We start from the raw sequence: 25,491 nt of genomic DNA, 5'->3' as shown, positions 1-25,491 counted from the left end.
ACAGAAGTATGTATAAAATCTGAAGTCAACAGACAATGCAATCTTCAGTCATGAAGATTTACATCTGACCTTGCTGGTTTGACAGATTGGTTTATAAGGCTAGGAAAAGGAAACTAACAGATAAATGGGAACAGGCTACAAGACCAGCTCCCAAAATATTAGTGTCCAAGGTAAGATTGTAGGCAAAATTTCAGTGAGTGGTACATACACATAGAGAATCTATTCCATTAAAAGCCACTTCTCATTACTTATTTAGCTACTGCTGTGATTAGAGAGTGTTTAAGACACTGATCAGCCCCAGATTAATGTAACATCAGAGGAAGCTGCAATCACTGCAGCAACCTGCAGTGCAGCATGCGCATTCCCCAGAGAGCTCCCCCAGCAGACCTGCACAGCCATCACCCCTAACAACCAACACCCCACAAGACAAAGACCCACCTCATAACCATTTGTCAGGTCAAACTGCAGATAACAAACTCGGCTGTCAAAACAGATATTGGATAGCTCCTCCAAATTTTGTCCATCAGACAAAACTGAAATATGTTTCAATGTTGCAGACATCTTTTTATGAAAATCCTTTCCTTAAGATTTTTTCCTCCTGAGAAGCCCAGAGGCCTCAGGAACAAAATGTAAACAATGGTTATCTGCTGCTGTGGAATGCAACAGGTGCATCTGTGATTTAGTCTCATGTGGTTGTTTGTAATTAATGGCCAATCGCAGCAGAGCTTGGACAGAGAGTCTGAGGCAGCTGCCTTTGTTATTATTCTTTTCTTTTCTATTCTTAGCTAGCCTTCTGAGATGAAACCCTTCTATTCTTTTTAGTATAGTTTTAATGTAATATATATAATAAAATAATAAATCAAGCCTTCTGAAATGGAGTCAACATTCTCGTCTCTTCCTTCAATCCAAGAACCCCTGTGAACACTGTCCCATTTCAGTCATCAATTTTCAACACTACTGTGTTGGTCAATAAGCCCACTTTACAAAGTCACTGGATCTGTGTGTTTGAGAGGTAATAATACAAAATATTCTATTTTATAAGGAAGTTGTTACGGCATAAAGGTATTCTAAGCACACAGAGAAGTCAAAGACGGGTTGGAGTGCATGGAAATCTCTGACTGTGACAGTGTTTTGTTGATCTGCAAATTCCCTGAGATCAAGACGTCCCCATGGCAAGTGCAAACTTCTACCCAGAAGGGGTTCAAAGTCTCAGATTTGCTGCAGTCTAAATGCCAAGACAGGCAAAAAGGCAAAACAAGTGTTTCAGATGCACTTTGACTCTGCATTCCAAGAGGACAGACAGAAAGTATAAATGTCAGCTGGTCAATAATCATTAGAGGTTAAAAGCTGTCGCCTATTTTAGGAGCAGATGACTATTCCTGAAAAGTTCAGGATTAAGTCACTGCTAAGAAGAAGGAAGCAACCAGTGAGATTTAAAACATATCACAGATTCTTCCAACAGCTATCCCAGAATGTACCTCTGGGTTTTGACAAAAGATCAAGAATTCTCCAGCACAATGAAACACAGCACAGTGCCAACTGCAGAAACTCCTCCTAAGAAAATAGATATACTTTCATTTTCACACTCGTACACCTTTTAAAAATAAATAATGATCAAGTACCTAATTATTATAAAGCATAAGACAGTTCCTATTAGCTACATACACACTGCATAATCATTTAGGACTCATAACTGTAAATTTTTCATATGACTATTAGACCTCCCTGTTATTCCAGCTGAGCATAAATTGAAAGGAGAATAGCACTTGCATATCCAGGCTTTTTGGATGATGATAAAGACATTTATTGAAACTTTTGTGTAACAGATATATATTGCAAACTAACATCTATGCTCTAAGGATGATGCTAAAGAAAAATACATCAATCTCCTTATTTCCCACAAAACACTAATAAAGCATTAAAAAGACTTGCAAAAGGTTACATGTTTCAGTAATTAATATGAAAACTACAATGGTAAACTGAGAGCCCACTCAAGTTAGTTTTTTAACAGCTCTATCTTGTACAAAACTTAGGCTATAAAGGCCTTTATATTTTATTTACAAAGGGGAAAAAAGTTTACATTTATTTTTCACATAGTACTTGCCTGTTTTCAGAAATGTCAACAGATTAAGCTGGTGAAAAACACTGATGAGCGCTCCATCTTGCTGGGTTTTACTATAAGAATAGCTGCATTTCAAGGCACGCAATATTGGAAAAGCTCATCTGGAATTTTGCCCACTTACAGACACTAAGCCTTCTTCCTGGCTACTCTGCAAACATTTTCAAGTAGTGAAAGGCTGAGATTGTGGTTTTTCTTTTCTACTACATAATTATGTAACTCTGATCCTTTGGTGAACAATGATTCATTAGGCATGAATCCATGTTTTCTTCCAAATGATCTAAGCCCATTCTGTCATGTACTGCTGCAGAGTTCTCTCTACACCTAAAAACTGTGTCCCAGAATTACCATGACAATTCTTTCCAGGTTACACCACCTAATCCCTAAGCAAAATTAATCTTGATTGATGTTTTTCTGCTGGAGAAAATACGTTTTGCCCACAAGGACTTCCACCAAGAGAGGAGCAGAACACTGTTCCCTGCTATGCAGCACCAACTCAGGATGATAATATTTGGGGTGAAACTGGGTTACAGTGACCACTTTCCCAGCAAGACCCTGGGGGGACTCTGTGGCTCTCAGGACACACTGCCAGGATCTAGTTCAGAAAGGGATTTAACTGAACAAATAATTAAAAGATTAAGAGCAACTCTGTTTATGCTGTGGTGAGCCTCAGATTACTGCTAGACATCTATGACAAAATGCCAGACAAACAAGCCAAAATGAACATTTTAACAGAATGAATGCACTTGGGATGGCTGAGACAGATCTGTGATCTGAATGGTTTCATAAAATGTGTGGTGTGATTACAGATTATTCAAAATAACTGTGGGAAGACAAAATCCAGAACAGAGAAATTTATCTTTGAAAACCATGAAAAAACTACCAGATGCAGCTACAGACACAGCAGTGTCTTCCTTCTACCCAACCCTGCAAAACACAACACATGGGATAATTCTGTAAAGGTATTTTTTAAAAAATAAAACAAAATTAATTCTAGTTCTGTCAATATGCAGCATCTTGTCTTCTGATTTATGTTTACATCATGAGAAGATCCAACTACACAAAGAAAGCAAGTCACTCTGGACAAGAGCACAATCATCTTGATTCAGCAAATAATATTTACTAGAAATTTCATCTTGGAAAATATTATAGTTTTCATCATGCATAATGAATTAATTTGTACTTTATTTAAAATTCATATAGTCTATTTTTTGCTAACATGTTGCATATATTGCCACTATGTTGTCCATTTTCTTCTCTTAGGAAATATTCTACTGTGCACTAGTTGCAAAAATGAGATAGACATAAAAACTTTAGTGCAGTGTACTAAACATTTCCACTGCTGTAAATCATTATTATTCAAACACAGAGGGCTCAGGGTTTTACAAGAGTGAGCATTTTAAAAGCACTGCTACGAGAACTTGCTAGTTCTTCCTAAAAGAGAGCAAAACAAAAACCCCAAAAAACCACCCAAAAATCAATAGCAAATTTTAGTTGTTGCTGCTGTTTCCTTCCTGAATTTCAGGAAATTCATGGTTTTTGACAGAAATTTGTTTCGCTACATTAGAAACTCCTGGTTCCAGGACAATTTTAAAGTTCCAATGTAAAGAGGTAATCCCTCAGTGCCACTCCTAAAAACAAATAATAAACCCAATAAACTTATCACCTCTATAAGTAACCACAAGAAAAATATCTCCTCCCCAAATAGAATGATCAAAATGGTCAAGGTAACAGAGAGACGCAAAACTACTACAGTCCTTTTTGACATCATCTTGTATGATTTGAACCAATACTGCAACATGGAAATCAGGCTGAGCTGTTTGAGCCCACCTTGGCAAAGCCTGTCTGTATCACACACGATCAGTATCTCACACTGGCACTGCCAGAGCAGCTACAACATCAAATTCTGCTGCTGCTCCCAAAGAGACACTCATTTGGTGCACAGAGCTGGGAGCTTTGGTAATGCTGGATGCTCTACAAAACAAAAGGACTATTGCTCTAAGTAACACCAAAAAAAAATTATGTAGACCCTGGACAATGCAACAACATGAATTCTCAATGATTTCTGCACTGGTTTTGAGTTAGTGACTGTCACATGGAAACAGCAGCAATTTAGCATGGAAGCAGAATCACAGATTTATGAACTGCATTCCTTCCCATGTAATTTTCCTCAGTCCACAAAGACTTTGGCAGTGTTTGAATGGAAAAACCTCTATATTTAGCAGTTGGTCTTATTTAATTGTTGCTGACTTATTAATCCATCAAATTACGATTTTATTTTTCCATGTTCTGTCAATACTAACTCAGAATTCTCATTCTCCACCTTTTCCTCCAGGGTCCTCAAAGACAATCAGCACATGATCACCCTGCTGCCTGAACCTCAGCCAGCAACTACAGCCTTATACCTGGCATGTTACCCATCTTACAAATTTATTAAGATGATGTTTGAAATAAACTTTTTCAATTGAAGGGACTGAGGGGGTGAAAGTCTGTTTCAGGCTTCTGCTAGTATTTCCCTAATCAGATTAGCAAAAAACTCAATTTTTAGGATTTGGTTATCCTCACAAACTCTCCTAGGAGCTCCGGTCACAATAAGAAATTTAAACAGAAAGGTGAAAACTCTTCCAGAAGTCCACTGGGAATGCCCATCCAGGACAGGTATTGTACAAGGACTTTACACAGCCCTCCTCCTGATTTCTGATGGGGGTGAGCCCTGAAAGTCAGAACCTCACTATCACCTGAACAGTGTTAGAGGGGAGCCAAAGATAGAAGAGAAATTAAAATAACTGGACACAAAAGGAAGGACAGAATTAAAAGGCAGCCTGACTCAAGGGCAGCCCCCATGCAAAGTTCCACTCAGCAGCCTCAAAGAGTCTGCCAGAGTGATCCCATCAATTACAGCCTCCTGTAATTTGAGATATTGTATTCATTAACCTGGTTTTTACTTTTCAAAATAGCCAACACAAGAAAAACCCCAAAACCCTAAAAAAACCAAAACACCACATATTTTTGTGTGAAATGAGGCCAAAGGAATGTGGCCTGTCTGTGAGGATCTTCCTGAGACCAGTAAGATGAAATTGAGGCTTTATTTCATTTCTAAATGTTTTTCCTCCTGTCCTCAACAAACTTTTAATAAAAACTAGCAAACAGAAAAGTATTAGTTTCCAGATGTTCTATTGTAAGATGCTTTTAAAAAATAAAATAAATATGCCTCATGAAGTCAGGATAAAGCAGGAAATGTTCAGACAAAATGCTTGCTGCAAAGATTTGTATTCATTCACCAAAAGACCAAGAACTGCTGTTTTCTAAGAAATATTCAGCACCTGATGCAAAGTTTATAAACTTATATACCTTTACAGCTGATGCTTCCCTTCCAGAAGAAGTTCCACAGATAATCTCTGACTTTGCATTCCCCTGTCAAATATTCTTTGCATTTAGTTAATTAAGGCATCAATGGGATATAGAACTATCAAAAGTGCTTAGAGTTGGACCTCAGATCTGTGTCCTGGTCCAAGTGAGAGTGCAGCTATTACCCAAAGCTTCTCACAGAGGCTTCTTCAACAGCACAATTCTTGTGAAATCTGCAGTTTTCTACCCAACAAAGCGACTGATGAGGCACAAACACAGCCCAAAAGGTGTTTCATTGCACTCCTAGCATTATCTCTGAACAGACTTTATCAAAATCTGCTGCTTATTATATACTGCTGGTGGGCTGCCCAAAGAGTTCACCCCTCTGCACTGGGATAACTTCAAGGAATACATTTAAAATTCAAACACTACATTTATGGGTACAGGATAAGGACCAGAATATTTATCTATTCAGTACAAGCCACAGAAAAGAGTTTACCTGCCTGTCTAATCTCAGATGCCTCACTTCACACAACATTACACAATCCACATGTTTTTGCCTCACTTCCCCTCTTCTTCTTTGAGAAGGTAGGAAGGAATTTCTTAGCAGTAAAGGATAGAGGAAACAGGTGGTTGGTTTTGTTTGTTCTCATTTAGATGGATCCGGAGTGCTGGTGGATTAAAGTTCTGGTATTTAGCATTTTGATATAGTTGGCATATATTTCTATTTAAAGGACTCAATTGTCCAGAGCTTATTTCTACTTCTAGCGAGATTTCTTTCCAGATCTTCTGGGAGAATGTCTGCAGATAGGATTAGATTGGAAATGCTATTGCTTTCAGTGTACTTAAGACACTGGCAGGGATGAGAATTTAAATGAGAGATTTCAGATGTCTGCATTATGCACTTCACAAATTCCTTCTTGCCTAAGGGAGGTAAGAACAACAACAAACCTAACTCATTTCCAAGTTAATTTAAAAGCAGAGTTTGATGGCAGAATATTTGCATATGCTAGCTTCAAGACAGATGCAATATATGCCATCAATATTTGCACCCATACATTTTACGGTATGGTTTCTTTTTCTACAAATTCTTTGTAGGTACTATAAAAGCTTCATAAACCTTTTTCCACTGGGGTCTTGGAAAATAAGGAGGAGGAAACAACTCCAATTCTTATAATTTGACAGAACATTCCTTTGCAGTGGAAGGACTTAAACAATTTGTGGTTTTCCAATTTTCAGGCTATACCTATTCATCCTGTATTTAGTTTCAGACAACATGTACTGAGTAATAGCTTTTTATATGTGTCATGGCTTTATTTTGCTTTAAAATTAGGAAACATGAGGCAGTTTTGAGGCAATTTATCCTATTAAGAGACCAATGTGCTTACAAGAAGTTTGTATTTTGTACAGAATGGATTTGACTCATTTCTAGAGGTGAAGATGTGCTACAAAATCAGGATGCCTTGCTAAACTATGATGGCGAGATACAGCTTCAGAAACACGTGTAGGCACAAGAAAAATGGTGATAAAATCAAAAGGTTCCACCAGATTTATGTATTCCTGCTACTGAGACACGGAAATAAATGTTAGCACAGCACTGGTTCCTGATCTCCCACTTCAGTGCCAAATGAAGAAATCCAAGCATTATTAGCAGCCTCAAGAAAAAGCATCTCAGCTCCTGAGCTGGCAACTACATTTATCACTTCTCCCTACTGAAATTCCAGGTTACAGCCCAGCTCTTGATTCAACCCGCTGAGGGGATCTTGCCAAATTCCAAGGGAGCTGAGTTTGGCCTCTTTCTCTTCCAGAATACCAGGAAGAAATGACAGTTTACTTAAAGCTTCCAGAAATATTTTTGTTTCACTCACATTACTGGTTGTTCTAAAAAAGGATATGTATCTCTTATGTCTGGGAAGTAGCTCTGTACATACATAAATGAAAGCATTAACTGCTTAATTTCATGCTATTATCTCTGAACTACAGTTGTGTGGCTTTAAAAAAATAAAATATAAGCAGGGGGATGTGCAAAGCCTGGAACTATGTTTTCCCATACTTCACATTAACTGAAAATATTAACATTAGTCTTTAGTATTCTGGGAGAGAGAAATTAATTCCATGTTTTTTCAGTACTGCATGCTGACACAGGTTTAAACCACACTAATTTTCTTAAGCACCAACATTAACTGTGGATGCACATCTACACAATTTCTTCTTTATTTCCTCAAACTCTTCCAAAAAATATTAATTTGAATAAGCATTTCAAACAAGACAAAATGGAACTAAGGTTTTTATGTTGCTTTCATAGATATTGCTTAAACTGACTGAAACACAGGTGAATTGTTAAATTGGAGTGTAATTTAATTATCTGAGCATGTATTTTATCTGTACAGTATTATGACTTCTACCTTATTGTTCCCACTGGAAAAATGCATCTTCACCATAACCTTAAGCAGGTGCATAAATTGCATTACTTCAAAAGAGGGAAATGGAACCAGGAAATCCCACTGGTCAGTAATCAATTTTTTCTCCAAAGGAAAAACATTAGAATATCTAGCCTAAAGTGCTCAGCAGAAAGCAAATAAGACCTGAAATCCCATGAATACAGGCTCTAGAAACTTAAAACTATCATTAAGTACCAAGCTTTCTCTCATTCTGTGTTTTGTTTTACTGCTAAATTAATTTATCCTCCCCCAAGCAATAAAACTAACACAAAACTATTTTCAGAAGATGTTTTAGAGGGATAAATGGATAATAGATGTTTTGTCAGTGACCTCTGTGTGCAGAGCTGCTTGAAGGAGCAATACCACGTGAACAGCAACAACCACAACAAACACTGGCTTACTGCAGTACCCAAAACCTTCCGTGTGTAAAAGGGGAACTTCTGTAAACACATCAAGGAAAATAATCTGTCAGGAGATTTGATATGAAAGCCATTACACTGCTGCATTAAAACCCTTAGTTTTGCAGATACTTGAAAGCTACTGGCTTTCACAAGACTTAAATTGGCATATGTATTCTGCAAGCTCAAAGTATTTTCTACCACAGAAGTTACAGCATGCAAGAATCTAGGGGAAAATCTGTAAATAAAATGCACTGTAAAATGGAGTGTTGATACTGTCAACATTAATCAATAATTAAAGCACTTTGACAAGAAGATTTCTCAAGAGCCTCTATCTGCTGAATGTTAAATTATGAAAGCATGAATCAGATGTTCTTGTGTTTCATGTGAATATCGTATCATGTGTTCCTGCACTATTGCATCTGGGGAGGTTTTAAAAGAGTCAATTTACATTTAAAAACCTGTTTGTTATTTATTGAGTTCTTATGACATAATATCAGACTTGAAGGGGCTTGATTTCAGAGGACTGTTAGAAAAAGAATAGGGATAACTGAAAAAGTACTGATTTTATATAGGTGAAATTTGGTATTTGGATCAGTTAATTTCGTTTTTATTCCAAATAACTGCATCCAATTAAAAAAAACAAGGCTTATATTTTGATTAAAAAAAAATTCAGACCAAATGATAAAAATTATATAAGACTGGGTAATAGGAAAAAAATTTAGGATACCTAGGTAACAAGTAAGAGTCCTACAGATATCTTTGACTTTACACCATTTCACCTGAGGTTTATGAATAATTTTTCTTCCCACTTCATATCTAAAAAGGTTTAAAACAAGAAACCAGGTATGTGACAACAAAACCATGCAACCTCTTCCTGTTATTTCAGGGGGCAGGAGCTTGAAAGGGAGCACACAGAAATGCCTTGGGGTTTGGGGAGTGTTTTCTGGTTTGGTCTTTGTTTGGGGATTTTTATTTGCTTGTTTTGTGAAGGAGAAGAAATACCTAAATGATACAAGAAAAACATGATGGTTTTCAATAAAAAAAAAAGACAGAAATAGTCACATTGTAGCTGATATTAGTATTATTCAAGGCAGTAAATGTTTTAATTTATTATGAGTGCTACCTGGAGTAAATGAACATGGGCAAGCTGATGCTACCCTGGGAAGGTGCACTCCCTGTACCAGGCTCCTCCGGAATTCCAGCTCCCTGACTTCTCACAGGCTGAGTTTTGAACAGGATGAACCAGGCACAACACTTAAGCACAGCGGCCATTCCATTTCAGCTAAAGAAGCAATCACAGTTCTGAAAGCAACCACAGCCTGTGAGAGCACTGCTGAATAAACAGGTGATGGACTAATAACACAAGAGAGTATCTATATAAAAGTTACTAAGGAGTTGCTTAACAACAGCTTATAGAGAGCTAACTTTGTATTTTGACTTTGCTTCAGGCTTTCCAAAGTAAACATGAAAGTAAAGGCAAAGGCATTCCAGAAAATGGTGCACACAACTACACAAATATAATTTAGATATGTGCTACAGCAATGCTCATAAGGCAATAATTTTCATAACAGGAGCTCTGCTGATTGCCCCTAACATGGAAAGTATCCTAAATTCCAAGCACAGCCTTCTTCCTCCTTTAAAAGTCTGTAGCTGTATGTTACACTGTCATCTTTATACAACGGATTATTTTGATATGACTATGCTTGGAATATTATGACATGAGTGAGATTTTTAATGTATTCAATGCTATTCAATAGAGAATTATTTCCTGGGCTCGCATTCTTGAAAAGTGTCAGCATAATACAAGATGGGGGACCACACAAAATGGAGTAGCTGGTATTTTAAAACACCTAGGTCAGACTGCCAAAGCCTAGAAAACAAGCCATGTAACTAAATCAGGGAAATTATATTCTTAGTTTTTTAGATTTTTAACTTATGGTTAAGTGCACGTATCATATGCCAAGCTCAGAGCTGTTCTGAAGTCCCATCTGTTTGATCCCTTTCTCCTGCTTTTACTGACAGCAAGGCCTATGCCTGGATTACAGTTACTATTATGCAGAAGACTCACAATAAAACCTGACAGTATATAAACATTTATCCAAACTAGATTTTCATTAAATGGGGATTCAATCCTTCTGCTCTCATGACAGATTTCAAACAAAGCTGAGAAAACTGGTATAATTTTTTTAATCAACTAAATGTAAAAATGGAAAATTTATGCATAAATATGAGCAAGATCACCAAACTCAGAATTCACCAGAACAGCACGTATGCATCAAAAACAAACTGTCCAATGGAATCTGAAAACTCTGGGATTGTAACCACAGTAGCACACATCAGATGCTGATGCATGACCTGCTGTAATTTGGTCAACTGGAAATTATGTTTTGTTTACTGTACATTTGTGAGTCTATTCTTTCATTCTCCATTGACAAAACTTACTCAGGCTTTTTACTGCTTGAAGGAGAGATGAAGGACAGGAAGACAGGATCAAAGGTACATCTCATCCAACTACTCAAATCTATAAAGAGTACATCAGAGTTCATCACCAATGCCAAGACTTCCTGTGCATACACAATTCTCTTAATGGCTTCTTCCAGAGGAGCAATTTTAAAAGTACAATCCTCTTTTCCCCTCAAAAGTTTTTAGCCACTTACTCAACCAATGTTTTCCAGTATTAAATGTGTTATCTAAAGAAAATCCAGGGACTAAAAAGGAAAAAATTATGTAGAAGGAGTGACAAAAAGAGCTCAAAACCACAACCCCACAAGCCAAACTCAAAAAAAATAACCCCAACCCAGAATGACTTGACATGGGGTATTTTAAATGAGATCATACATAGAAAACTTGAACAGGTCTTTTTAAAGCCTGGATTACATAATGCTCCATTAAACACTGATGTGTCAGAGTTGACTGTGTACTTGATTTTTTTGGTATAAATTACAAATTAAGGCACCCTCACCATTCAGCTGAAATTCTCAAGGTGGCAACATTGAAAAAAATTTAAGCATATGGAGAAGCTAAATATGAAGTTTCCCTGCCGATGACCTTAAAACAAGCTCATGTTAAACCATTCACAAAAATAAACACTGAAGTCACAGCTTCAAAATAGCACAAAACATCCAGTGGATCTTGTTTGTTACCTAACCACGCAGGAGAACTCTTGCCAGTTTACATCCCAGGCAATTTTTCACCAAGAGATAGTGAGTAAAATGCAGAAGTTTGAATAAAAAAAATTGAATTTCAGAATTTGAATTAAATTTAGAATAAAAAGAATTTAAATTTTAAAAAATAATAATTAAATTCCTGTGACTTCAGGACATGTAGGTGAACAGGAATGGAAGATCCATGATCAGGGCTCCTTCTGAGCTCCTGTGCTCCCAGTGGCCTCCTGCAACTCAGCCTCCCCCCTGCCCTTGGCCAAGGGTGCACCTTGGTCCCACTCCCACAGCTGTGGGGTCAAAGGAGGATCCCATAGGACAGGAATGGGCCAGAGCCAGAGCCCTACAAGACCCCAAGTGCCAACGGGACCCCTGACAGCCAGAGGCAGGAGATGGGCACCTGCCAACCCTCCAACAACACCACCGTGGAGTTTGAGCCATAAGGATACAGAAAAAGCCCAAGGTGTAACTCAAATATGTATTTATTGCTACCAAATCTCTCTTTCTGTCCCTTCGTAATTAGCACATTTATCCTTAAAAATGCACACACAACAAGAACTGCACAACTCCCCAGGAATATCATCTACTAACACCCTTCAGACCTGACCAAGTGGGATAAGAGTTTTTTTGCTCATCCAAGGTCCTCTGTCTGCAGCTGTTCCACATGGCAAACTCCCATTTCAGTAAATTGGTGCTCTGCTCCCAGAACAGATGCAAAATCACACTCACAGTGAGAATATACAATGCAGCCTGATTCCAAGAAGAAAGTACCATTTTAAGCCTTCGTAATTCTGTATTCAAATTATTCTTTTTGATTGCAGTGGGAATTCCATAACCCTTGTAAAAAAATTGGTTTTTTACTAGTTAGAGGACAATTACAGTATATCACTACTGTATTTTTCTATATGTGTACACTCTGGCTGTTATTTCTGAGCACAGTTATAGAGAACAGACAGAAAAACACCTGCATCCCACTCATTACAGCACTGTGGCAAAAACACAGTCTACCCAGGCAGAGATAGAACATATAAGGGTCAAATTTAAATGTTTCTCTCCCTTAATGACAAACCTATCAGCATAAAAGTGATCCTGAACAAGCTGCTGCTTGCAGTGTCCAAGGTCCTCACAAAACTAAACAAAGTACTACAACTAATCACCCTTTAATTTTTAAAATTTATCTTTTGCTATATGAAAATCATTGCTTTGTATGGGTCTTTTGGTGTTGTACAATTCAAAGTAGCCACCATGAAAAAGATGTTTAATTCCCAGAGGATATGCCAGTGCCTGAAACTTGTACAGGCAACAAAAACCTCAAACACAGGGGAGCCAAGGGACTCCCAGAGATGCTGCTGCTTCCCTATGGGAGGATAACACAAGGAAGGTGCTGGAAAAATTTCACTCTGCTGGAAAGAATGAAAAGGCAACATTTTGGCTTGCTGAGTTGACAGGGGAAAGCTTGGGTGGAAAACTTCTAACCATTAGCCAGGCTGAACTATCAGAATCACAGGAAATAAATGAGAATTTGGCAAAGACGATAGGAAAGATCCTCAAAGTCAACAAAAAAAAAAAAAAAAGCAGCTCTTAAGAGATATCTTCTGCCAATATTTTAAAATGTAACCCACAGTTTACAAAACCAGTCTGTTTAAAGAGGTTAGCTACTAAATTTATCAGCCAATTTAAAAATTCTCATATACAGCCATTTTTCTCAGCTATTCTATAGCATTTTTGTTTAGTTTGAATATACTGACTATGAGAAACAGTTAAATAATTGGGTGACATAATTCCCTTAACAGCTCATGACATTTCTAAGAAAGACCAAAAAACCTCATCTGCTTTGAGAAAAAAAAAAAACAACTGTGTATTATGATGGAAGTAGAAAAAGACATCCATTTTCCACAATAAATGAATCCTATTTAAGCATGCCATACAAAAACATAAAGAAGGGAAATGAATGATCACTGAACCATACACAACTGAATGGGAAAAATCACCAGTATTGTATAAAAAAGTGAAAATCTTGGAAATATTCTTCTGATAAGCAGAATTTCACCAATCTCTTAACTCATAAATTTCCATTTTTAAGCCAGGCACATGTGACTTTGCAACTTTTTTTTTTTCCTGCTTTTATTGGGACTTAGCAGCTCAAGTCCCAAATCCTTCAAGAAATCTTCTGTCCTTGACACTTTTTATTATTTTTACTAGAGTTCTCCATACATTTAGGTGTTCAGATCAGAATTTGGGCATATGAATGCCCAAGTGATACAAGTGTATCTCAGATACACCTTTTGTGTGCCATACACAGTACCACAGGAGTAAATTATGTCACAAGTAGTCCAAAATGGAAACCTGTCCTTGTGTCTAAAAGATTGCTTAAATAATTGGGGGACTGGTGGATACGTGTGCTAAAGTCCTCATCTTTAGGAAGATACTGCAGTATTCCTTCTGTATATCACTCTTTTTTACTGACCTCCATGGCTAAATAATAAATGATCTGGCTTTCTTTTTTGATATTTTCAATACATTCAAGATGGCCTCGCATAATAGCAGAAGTTCAGGAGTATAAAAGTGTACAGCAGCTATAGAGCAGGTTCAGATGGCTATCACAGTCCATTTCATCCTTCAGTAATTAAACTTAAGAAACCCTAATTCCTAAAACTACTAGCCCTTCCTCTCTCTCAATTAACAGCACATATAGCTATTGTCAAATACTCTACCTGGAGTACCCAGAATAAAGGATGCTTCTGGTATGTAAGGGAATATAGGACTTTCATATGTAAAAACCTAACAAAATGAAACAGGAATCCTTACATGATTAGAAAGTAGAATATTGAAGATTTTTCTCATCTATGGAAAGATCAAAACGTTGCTTCTTGCATCTAAATATTTCTATTTATGATGACCACAGTCTAGTAAAAAACCCACCAGCTGCGAGGGATGCAGTCAAACTGGAGGGAAAAAATTGCATTACTTTCCAACATTCTACACCTGAATGTTTGGGGTTTTTTTCCTAATGCTTCCTCCCTGAGGCAGAAGGCCTTTCTGGCACGTTCTGGCAGGTGACTTACCGGCAGTGTTTGTGGGATCCCGTCAGGGTTTCGATCACAAAGCATTCCCCCTCGTTGAGACAATACGCCAGGTCCTTGTCCTTGCATGGCTTAAAGTGCTCCGAGCGCTCCGTGGAATACGTCGTGGTGTCTGAGGGGAAACAGGCAGAGCAAAGAAAGGCTGTGAGGATCAATACTGGCTGTTCCTGCAGTACATGGGAAATTAATTTGATCACACTGGGCTCAGGGACATCAAACACACACTAAAAGAAATGCAAAGCACAGGGCATGCCAACCTCCCTTTGACCACAGCATGATTTGCAGTCAGGTTTCTTGAAAGATTCACAATAAATACCTGCAGAAAAACAAACCAGACTGCAGCAAAGTTGGAGTATGATCTCAACCACAACCAATTTCCAAGGTTTCCCTGCTCAAATGTAAAGACACCTACTTTGTTTACTTTAACCAGAACAATATCTTCATATTACCACACCAAAATATGGTTTGAAATGAGATACAATTTTTTCATAAAAACCGAACAAAGTAGTTAATGCAACATAAATTAAAATTAAAAAAAAAAATCAAAAAAACTCAAAAAAACCCCCAACAAAACCCACTACAACGAAAGAGGAAAAACAAAGCCAAGCACCCAAGGTCAACGCTAATTTGAATCACCAGTCAGAAAGAACAGGCTAAAACTCAAACACAAGCAATGTACCGGTGATTGTGCAATTTCACACGGATCATCCGTAGGTGTATATAAGCCCACCCCCAAAACACACATAAAGGCTTGATTACAGGTAGAACTGTTGGCTGCACCTTTGAAATATTTAGGTAGATAATTAGATTTGGAATAGACTGACAGTAGGATGTCAGGGTGAACTATCATTCCTGTCTTCTAATAAAACTCTTTAACCTTTCCAATCCAGTTGGATTAATCAACAATAAAGTGAAATTTTCAGAGGAAGATGCCTGACTGACACATATATTAATTTTCTTCACTATGACAAGGTTCTGTCTAACGAAGTGTGATTTTCAAAGTAGATTATAATTTCCACAGAGCCATGGTTGAATCTTCATATTCAATCTTAATTCAAAAAGTTTGAATTTCTAATCACTTTGCAGGACCTGATATACACTGAAATGGTAAGAGAACATTTCATGGTATATAATACAGCCTATCACAAAATATTACTTTGACTGCTGTCAAATAAATGAAGCACTGCTCAACAGACACAGAACCTCACAAACTCCAAGTTATACACACACTAACTTGGTTTTGCTCATAACTGAACACAAGGTAAATATCCACCAAACTAACACCAAAGTTGAAAATCAAGATACTGAACCTGCAACAACATACCTGTAACTACAGTTCTGCCAGAAAATTCAGATAATCCAAAAAAAAGTCAAGTGACTATTTTTTTCTCAGTATATTTTTAATAAAACACCTCTACAAGTTTTCCTTATATGCAGACTAAATGACAGAAGATAAATTAAGATAGTAAAACACATTTGAAAACAATAAGAAAATCCACACCCTATTCTTTGTGTGCAACACTTCTTTGTTTTTCTTCTGCAGAAAGAAAATGTTGTAGTTCAGTGTTTTCAATGGAGAGAAAAAATATCCTGGGAAGAAACTCTAACAGTCTTTCCTCAAATGGTTTTACAGGTTCAGAACAAAAGCCTGTGCCATTGTCCCCAGTAGCAGCACTTGTAAAAAAGATGCAGGCTAAATAGAAACTATGTTTTTAATGTTTGCAAGCAAACCCTGAACTGAAATGTATCAAGTTGAATTTTGGAGATGCACAAGATGTATAATACAAGATGTTTATATATCCAAACATCTATAAGTGAGACTAGCATCTCATGGTTGGAATTTCAAGATTGATGAGCTTTAATGTAAAAAAAAAAAAAAAAAATCCTCATATAGAAAAGATGTAGCCCAGTTACTTTTTAAGGTCAGTTTTACCCAAGAGCACTAAAATGACCATTTAAAACTTGATTAGGCAAAAAAAAAACTACAAACCTGAGTAGCCAGTTGTGTTTCTATCCCTTTTAAATATGGAAAACTGAAGGTAACATTATCTGAAAGCACTCCTGGTAATTACAAAAGCTAAGTAAAACTGTTCGACGAGCAGAAACTGAGCTTGATCCAGCTTTAGGGAACAGAACCCTTGCATTTGTGAGCCTGCTCTGAGGAAGCCACCTGTGCAAACACCTTTATGAAGGTGCACAATGCACAGACCAAAGGAAAGCGAGGCGCTCCCAAAGGACAGGAGCAGACGAGGGGGATCCAGCGTGACTGAGGCAGTGACGCAGGGAATTCTCAGAGCATTGCTTTGAAGTGCAGGAGCCTCCTCTGCACCATCATTAAACTAACAACACCTTGCCAAGGTCAGCATTTTAAAGTTTTAGATGAAATAGATTCTTTAGAAGTTTTGTTCTGCTTTATTTTAATTATTCCTCTGTTTAATATTAGTCAATCCTAGTGTTTTATTTATAAATAGGTGTAAGCTGCAATACTTCATTTTCCCCACTTGGACGCAATCTCAAGCTCTTTTGTGCTTTGTCCCTCACCTTCAAATTAGTGACACTTGAAGGTAATGATGCTGGCAACTCCTTATGGCAGCCTTGGATTGCACTCCTAATGCTGAAAATTGCTAAAGAATTGGTAACTTTTAAATTTTTTTAATAAATAATCTCATTAAAAGTCACTTTTCGGTTAGAGTCTTCTGATTTGGAATATTTGTGCAAGTCTAAGCAGGTTGGTGCACATGGACTCTTCAGAGATCCCTGGCTGCAGAGACCAGGTGTCTGAGTTTAAAGGTCATTTACCAACATTCCAAAGCCCTGTCACTAACTGATATATCCTGGATATCCCTGGAGCTGCTGGGTGCTTCCTGCTGGAGACAACTCCCATATCCCATACATGAGTTTCATAGAACTTACAATCCTGCTGTTGTTTTATGTTGCATTCACAAACTCTGCTACAGCCTCATTAAATATTGATAGAAACAAAACGTAAAAACTGGTTCTAAACATAACTACAGAACGTACAAAACAACAGAGAACACTGTAGAGACTACAGAGTTTTCCTGATCCTTTGTCGAATAAATAATAAATCCTATTGTCTCTTGTTTTATTTTACTCCTAACCAAATACTGAATTGCCTTTTTCATGGTGGAACTGTCCTTCATAGCTTCAGAAGCCTGGTAAATAAACACCATTGTATTGTGATGTTTGACTTTTTTATTATTTTTTTAAAAGAACTAATAAAACCTAGGCATACAAAAAATTGAATAACACAGCCCCTTAATTTACTTTTAGCCTTTGAATGTGGTAATAGTCCCAAATGCTTATAAGTAACAAAGGGGAATTTCTTTTAAGTATACAGATGTCCCTGAATTCAGTGCATATTCCTTAAGGTATTTTTCATGTTTTTAATTGCCCTGTGTCCAGGTGTTTCATGCAAAAGCAACAGGGATATTGATTTCTGCTGGAATCTCTCCAACTAAGTTGGAATAAAAAAATTCTAGGCACTCTTGTTATAATTTTTCTTGCCTTACTATATCAGCAAAGGTTTACACATGATTCCCATACTCCAAAAACTAATATATCACTGCCAACCCTCAGTTACCACTGTGTAATCAAATGAACCGGAATTCCATTCCCATTTCAAGATCTTTTATAAACATAGAGTTGGTTTCTAAAAACATTCAGTCTTTGGGACTGTTGAAAAAATCAGCAGGAAGTTCAGAGATATTTTTTTATTTTGTTTAGGTCTAAGACAGTATAAAAAAGTGTTAGTGAAGTTGTATTCTTGCCTCATTAATGTATGTCATCCTGTTTATACCAGCACAGGATGGCTCATTATGGCTGATTTGTGAGTGATCTCCAAGGCATGATATGGTTACTGGAAATGCTATTTGCTCCTTCAAGGCTACCACTTGCAGTGTTTACAGTGCTGATACTGTGTGTTTTCAGTGCCCTGATACTGCCAGGGAAAAATGCAGGAAAAGAAAGAATGCAAGACGTAAAATGTCCTGGGAAACAGCAGCATTCGGGGCAGCTGCTGCTGCACAGATTGCCGGAGCAGCCATGCCCATCCATCACACCTGTCCTGCAGCATTCCAGCTTCAGAAACAGATTTCACTGGTTACACCTCACACAGAGCAACTTTCCTATGCTAGCTGTAAATGATACACCCATTTTTTCTGGGCAGACAGCATTAGCTACTGAAGGGAGAAAAATGACCCAGGAGAACAAGAGATGGAAAGGCCTTATATAACATTTGTGAACTACCCAAACTCTGCAGCTACAGAGTCACTGACACAGGTAAGGCAAAAGCTGGGTGCATTTCCACCAAGGAATATTAAGACACAGCTCATTTTAAGACCACAGCTCACACACTAAAAGACTTTTTTAAATGCTGCATATTTTGACTACCAGGGGGTATTACCAGCTTTACAGATTCAGTATCGACACGCAAACTGGCTTTTCCTTTATCTTTTTATCCATTTATAACTGATCATGTCCCAGAGAACCATTACTTACTGAGACACCAAAAAAGCAAGATGCTTATTTTAAATCCCTGATCCCATTTCTAAACACACTGCAAAAAATAAGCCAGACACAGGCAACTGAATTGCCTCTGAAAATATAACTCTAGTTATCAAAAAAAATACCTTAAGAAACCCCAACATATATTCCTGTGGCACTACTGCATTCTACAAAGAAGGCAGCATAAAAAGTCAGTTAATAGCATATAGGGAGTTAAATTTTGTTTTTGTTCAAGTCAATGGCAAAATATTTACAATAATTCACTATAAGCAGGGTTCCCTGAAGTTCCTATAGGGTCATCTAGTGCTTCTATCCTGATATCTCAGAATTATCCACAGTATCCCTAACTAGAAAAAGTCTTGCACAAAAAATGAAACTTACACACAGAATATTTTAGATGTGATTTTGTTTATTCACTTACTGAACCTTAAAAACCATAGAAGGTAAAATTTTTATCCCTGTGCTTCTAGAAGTATCCTGGTTTAGGAAGGTTATTTCCCCGTTTAGTGCTTCCCCTATTCCCTCTCCAGCTAGAAACACAAAAGGTAACCTCGATCAGAGGTTGAGATAAGAGCGATTTACTGGAAACAGCGAGGAGAAAAGAAAAGGAATAGTAACAGCAACAATATTGACTGCAAAATGTACAATGTGAGGGCAATTCATATGTGAAATGTTCACCAAGCCCAGGACAATGACCACCAAGGAGGTCAGACCCTGCCACCCATGATTCCCCCCATTGGAGAAAAACTCCTTCCTTCTCAAATGTGAGTCCCTTTCCTGCCCCTGGAAAACAAGAGGTGGGCAGGGGAAGAAAATATCAAGTCCTAGGAAGATTTCATTACGGCAGAAGGAAGGGAAACCATAAATATTTAGTGTTTATTTTGATTTAGTCTTAGCTGATGGCAGCTCTTTCTCAAGTTGTTGATATTTACAAAGAAAACATTCTAGACATTGCCATTTTTAATGCAGAGATTTTGCTTTGTCAGTGCTACCTGAACACTAGCTGGCCTTAGCCATGGAATAATTACATTTAAAAATTCTAGTAAGAAACAATGACAATTAAAAATAAGAAAAAAAATATAAAAGAAAACTTCATGTTTTTAAAATACTAAGACTTCTTGTTCTGAAATTACTTGAACTCTTGTGCATATATTTATATATTATTAAAACCAAAAGCCTAATTAAAACCAGGAAAAGTATTTTTTTGCATTTAGAGAGGCAGTTTTGTATAAACAAGCAATAGAGTTCTGGATGTTGATTATTCAAGAAGCTACCCCTAAGTCATTTTCGTGCCAGGGAAAATTGTATTTAATCCAATAACTTTCAAAACTTTGATTGCAGCACGATACAAAACAAAGTTGTGCTACAGATATGGGACTCGTTGGAGATTTTCTATTATCCTCCAGATTCAAATGAACAAACCTGTATAATTTAGCAACAAACTGAAAACTCAGCCAATGCATCACAACAATGCCATTTTCAGGTGCTGGCTTCCCAGCCAGACTGGGGGGAGCTGGAATTGTTACAGAGACAGCCCCGGTGCCTTCCCTTGGCATTTCCCCATGAGGATTACAAAAGAAAGCTCCTGTGGTATAAACTCAACCAGCACATCCTCACAGATTGCTGTTCTCCCATCTCACCAGAGCACAGCATCAGCATCACGTGCACAACGGCAGAGACAACACAACGCTTCCAGGAGAAGAGATTACAGACACTCATCCCTCCAAAAATCACACATGCTCCCTTGTCAGCAACTCCTAAATTAATTCTTTAATGTGACCTTGCTGTTCATATTTTCTAAATGTTTTTGCAGTTTGAAATCACTATACACAAGTACTAATACATATCTTGAAAAGCATATGGAAGCATTTTCAAGCTACTAGTGTGTTATTAGCAAATATAATGTGTTATTTACTTGATGCAAAAAGCTCTGAAATATAAAATAATCCCTTTACTTTCATGACTTAAAAAAAACAAACTAATCAAGCATTCGTTCTAGAATGTACAAAAACATGCCCACCTAATGCTTTGTCACAACAAACTCAAAAGCAGAAAAGGAAATAATGCCAGTATCACTTTGAAATGTAATATCTGATCACATCTGTCAGAACTTAAAGCCTGAACCCTAAACACCTCTGAAATTCATCTCTGTATGGGCAATTTGCACATCAGAGCCTGCATTCTCCTGTGCTGCTCCAACTGAAACCTGGGAAAGCTGAACAAATGGGAAATGACTCAGGAGAGAGCCCTGTGAGACACAAAGGCCCAGAAGTTGCATGTCCAGTAGCCAGAGAAACAGGAGTGACTAAGACTCTAAAAGGTTTTAGTGTTCAAAGTGAAGAATTACTCTGAAATTGAGTTATGACAGTTCTGATGGGCTCTCTGGGTGCAGAGTGCTTTTATCAATCAAATGCATTCACTTGTCCTTCAGTAGGACTTATTAATTGATCTAGAAGATGCTAATAGAGGAAATCAGTGAAAAAGCAGCATATAGAGATTGTGCCAGAAGAGGATCCATCACCCACACCAGGGTTTCTCTGTTCTTTGGCCCTGCACTCCCACCCATCTCAGCATATTGACATCTCTGGAGACACCAAAAGCCCTTGAGACTGGACGGCACCACTGCACCAAAAAGGGACACCCTCGTGAGGATGTGAAAATAGTTCTACAAAATCATCTCCAATAGACGGAGAAATGGAACAAAAAATGTTAAATTTAGAGCATAAAAACAAAACAGTAAATTAATTTTAAAACTAAAATAAAGACTTCAGGATATGCAAGCAAAATGTAGGAGGGACACCCTGAACCAGAAAACTCTATGTAGGTTAAAAGATGCTAGAAGAAAGAAGATGTAGCACACATCTCTGATATCTGCAATCACCAGCACTCTGCAATACAAAAAAAAACCAAAAGAAAAAAAAAAAAAAAAACCACAAAAAAAAAACCACCCCACAACTACCTACAGGAAATCCAGTAAATCAAATCAAGAAGAAAGTACAATAAACTAAAATGACCTAAATAATTCAGTACTGCTACAACACAAGTAGAAAATTGGTGTTACAATTATTGTTACATGTAGTAAAAGACCCAATTAAGTCCTCCAAATCTTTTTATTTCTTGTATCACAGCTGTCTTCTTTCTCCCTCTGCCTCTGAAACCTTGTATGGGGGTGGCAATTCAGGTGCAAGGACCAGAGCAGAGTGAGGGAATGACAGAAACCTTAGATCTGGGAGGCAAATATTTCTGTTTAGAACATGCAGGGACTTCAGCTTGCCCGGCTCTTGTAAAAGAAAGAAATGCTGGAATTGATAGAGGGAGTCTCATGGCTAATGTCAGCTGGGAAATGTCCTTGCTGAGCAACAACACTTTTCCAACTGCAGATCTGGAACAATCTGCATTTGCACATCTTTCCATATGATGGTATAGAAAAGTTCTTGTGGAAACAGAGTATTGTGTGATTTTATACATTTTCTTGGCAAGCAGTAGCAAAGGAAAAGCAGAGGCCAATGGCTTCAGAGGGCAGGGGCACTGGCCTGATCAATGTTCTACGGTTTATTGGTTTTATTTACCATTTCCTTAACGCGGTACATGAACTACCTAGCACTACCCAGTGAAAACATTACCCAGTGTTTTCAACATTTAATAAATCACTTCTTAGAGTCACCACCAAGGCACTGTTGGCTTAGAGAGAGATACCTAATGGAATAAAAGAATTCTTCTAGTTATATGGGGAAATACTTAACATTTTAATGTAAAAATACTAATTATCAAGCAGATATGAGTAGGCTGTTTGACTGGCAGTGATGCTCTTTCTCCAAGGAATTGAAATAGGTCAAACAATGCATTGACTAGAAACAAGGGAATAAGAAAAGCTATTTTAACGCTAAGCTTCTGCATATTTCCAAGGCATGCAATCTCAAATTTATTCATTACTTCATTTATAATTCTGACATCCTTGTTGTGTGGACATGCAAAGTAAGGCTATGAAGCATTAACATTACTCTCCACATTTCCTTTCACAAAGAAACCCATATATTCTAAATTATGCATTATTTTTTAAATCTCTTTTCCTCACTTTATTTCTTTTAATTCAGTCTTCCAGAACAGAAAAGGGAAGGGCACGACAAGGTAAAGTGCCTTTGCAACAGTTCCCTCAATCTGCACTGCTCTGTCCTTGTGTATGGATTACCTCAGAGGATTTCTCTTTTTCTCAGGTAAGGAGAACAATTTTCCATCTGTTTCTGATGTGGCACTGTCAGAAGTTCACTCACTGCAAATCCCCTTGTATTTGCTACCAGCACACAACAAACTGCTCAGCTTTACTGGCCAGCATTTTCCAACGCCAGTAATTAGGTAAATCATATATAGCTGTTTAATTTACACACACTGGTTCAGCACAGCCAAGAGTCAGCCAGCTGTGCTAAGGAAGAGGTTCTGGGTGGGCGGCCACAGCAAAACTCAAATTGGGCTCAGTTTGACCAGAGATGTCAAAGGTACATCTAATACCCCCACATCTGTACAAATATCCTGCAATATTTCACAGAATAATATAAACACGATTTTTTCTATTTCATGGATCTTTGGCCTTTGGCTCATATTCAAATCAATTTAGGTGCATCCCCATCTGATCTTCAATTTAACACAAAATTATGAGTTCAACATCCGTGATACAAATCTAAGTCATTGCCTATTAAGTGAAACAGATTTTTCTGCTAAATTCCCTGCAACTTAGACTGTTATGTTGGTACAAAAGTTTAGAAACTGAAACTCTTGGCTGGCTGCTTATTATTAAAGAATTCACAGCCTTAGTGCAATAAGCCAGTATTCATATTCTTGTTAATGGTAAAGCAAGGAGCAAAGGGAAGAGGAGACATGGAGTTTGGGTCTATAAGGAAATGCACTTTGATGAAGACAGAGTATAATGCACTCTGAGATTTCTCTTGGAAACAGCACCACAACAAGGAAAATTCAGGGGGGGCTCCTGTTTTTCACCTCAGTCTCCACAAGCCACAACACTGTAAAGTTGCATTTGGAAGCACAAAATGCTCCTACATCCAATGTGCTCCACACTTCTAATTTTATTCCCTGTCACCATACTCAGCCTGAGCCAAGCATCACAGGGTCTCACATGTGATCAACTAAGTGCTTGATTATTGAGTTTCAGATGTAATTAATAGTTAAAATCAGCATTTTCCATTGCAGTGCATTTAATTCATTAATTTAAGAGTTAAATTCAAAGTTAATATGTATTTTCTTCCTATGGTGGAGGTGCTTAAGGATGGCTCACTGGCAGGTAAGGGGAAACATGCACACAGCTCTTTTATATAATGCTACCAAGAAGATTATGAAGCATCAGAAACTTAATTAACACCAAAGCTAGCCACCAAAAGAAGTCTAACCTATTTGCCTTCCACATTTAATAATCTCTACAGCAGTTACATCCTTTCACAACCATCAAGAGAGTACATATAATTCAGTCTTTTAACAGTGACAGCAAACTAGCAACTGAGTGAATTATCGTCCCTCTTGTCTACATCTTTAAAGTTCTTCCAACTCCTTCTGAGACCTGAGCACTAGAAGCACACAAAGCACTCAAGCCTCAGCATCTGAATTTATTCAATGCCTTATTAAAAAAAAAATAAAAACAATCTAACACCCCACCAACTACTCCTTTTCTAACAATTCCCTCCCTGCTGCACGCACAGAGCCCACAGCATTGCACATTGCACACACACATCAGGGCAAAGCAGCCCTGCCTGCTGCTGGGTTCTGGTCACCAGCAGCCACAGAAGTTCCCTCTCACTGCTAGGCACCTGTGGGCTCACACAGGGGCACCCTGAGGTGCATCTCACCAGCAATGCCAGAGCTTTTTGGGGTTATGGGCGTCTCTGGACATGGCAGAGTTCATCCTTAATCATTTTTGAGTGACTGAAGCACTGCTTCAGGTAAGCAGAGTGCTGTGCAGTAAACACACTGCTTTTTTCAGTAGAATCTGCTTGTTTTGGTGTGAGTTGTGGTGTTCTGGTTTTACATAACTGAATTAACCTGTACCGTGCATCCTTCAATAAAATAGTTGCAAAAGCTATGATTAAAAACATTCCAGTAATTACTTTACTCCACTAGAAATCATGAAGAAGAAATACATCCCTGAGAACTAAGACTAACTAGAATTTTTAAGTTCCAAAAAACACTCAGGATAATTTTCTATTCATTAATGACTAAACAGACTTTGTAAGTCTTATGCTGTCCCATCCCACCATTAAACTTCTTTTAGGAAAATTATCATATATTCTTTTAAATTAAAGAGCTTCTTTTAAATTTGTAAAGAGCTTACAAAAAACCAAACCAATGCAGAAAAGCCTACCAACCCTCTAATTTTATGTACCTGAGAAAGCAGTGTAATTGTAGGACAAA

At 37.6% G+C, this 25,491-nt stretch overlaps 1 protein-coding gene across 7 annotated transcripts in view; it reads right to left on the bottom strand.

Moving 5' to 3' along the window:
• NRG3 (neuregulin 3) overlaps positions 1-25,491 on the bottom strand; it is a 501,669-nt gene that overhangs the window by 188,875 nt on the left and 287,303 nt on the right. For all 7 annotated transcript variants that reach the window (XM_064717135.1, XM_064717136.1, XM_064717133.1 and 4 more), the window contains one exon: positions 14,536-14,665. In XM_064717135.1, the coding sequence (XP_064573205.1) occupies positions 14,536-14,665 (130 nt within the window). The remainder of the gene's footprint in view (positions 1-14,535; positions 14,666-25,491) is intronic.

Source organism: Zonotrichia leucophrys, chromosome 6, assembly GCF_028769735.1.
Source record: "Zonotrichia leucophrys gambelii isolate GWCS_2022_RI chromosome 6, RI_Zleu_2.0, whole genome shotgun sequence".
Taxonomy (NCBI): Eukaryota; Metazoa; Chordata; class Aves; order Passeriformes; family Passerellidae; genus Zonotrichia; species Zonotrichia leucophrys.
This window is presented reverse-complemented; position numbering and strand designations above follow the sequence as displayed.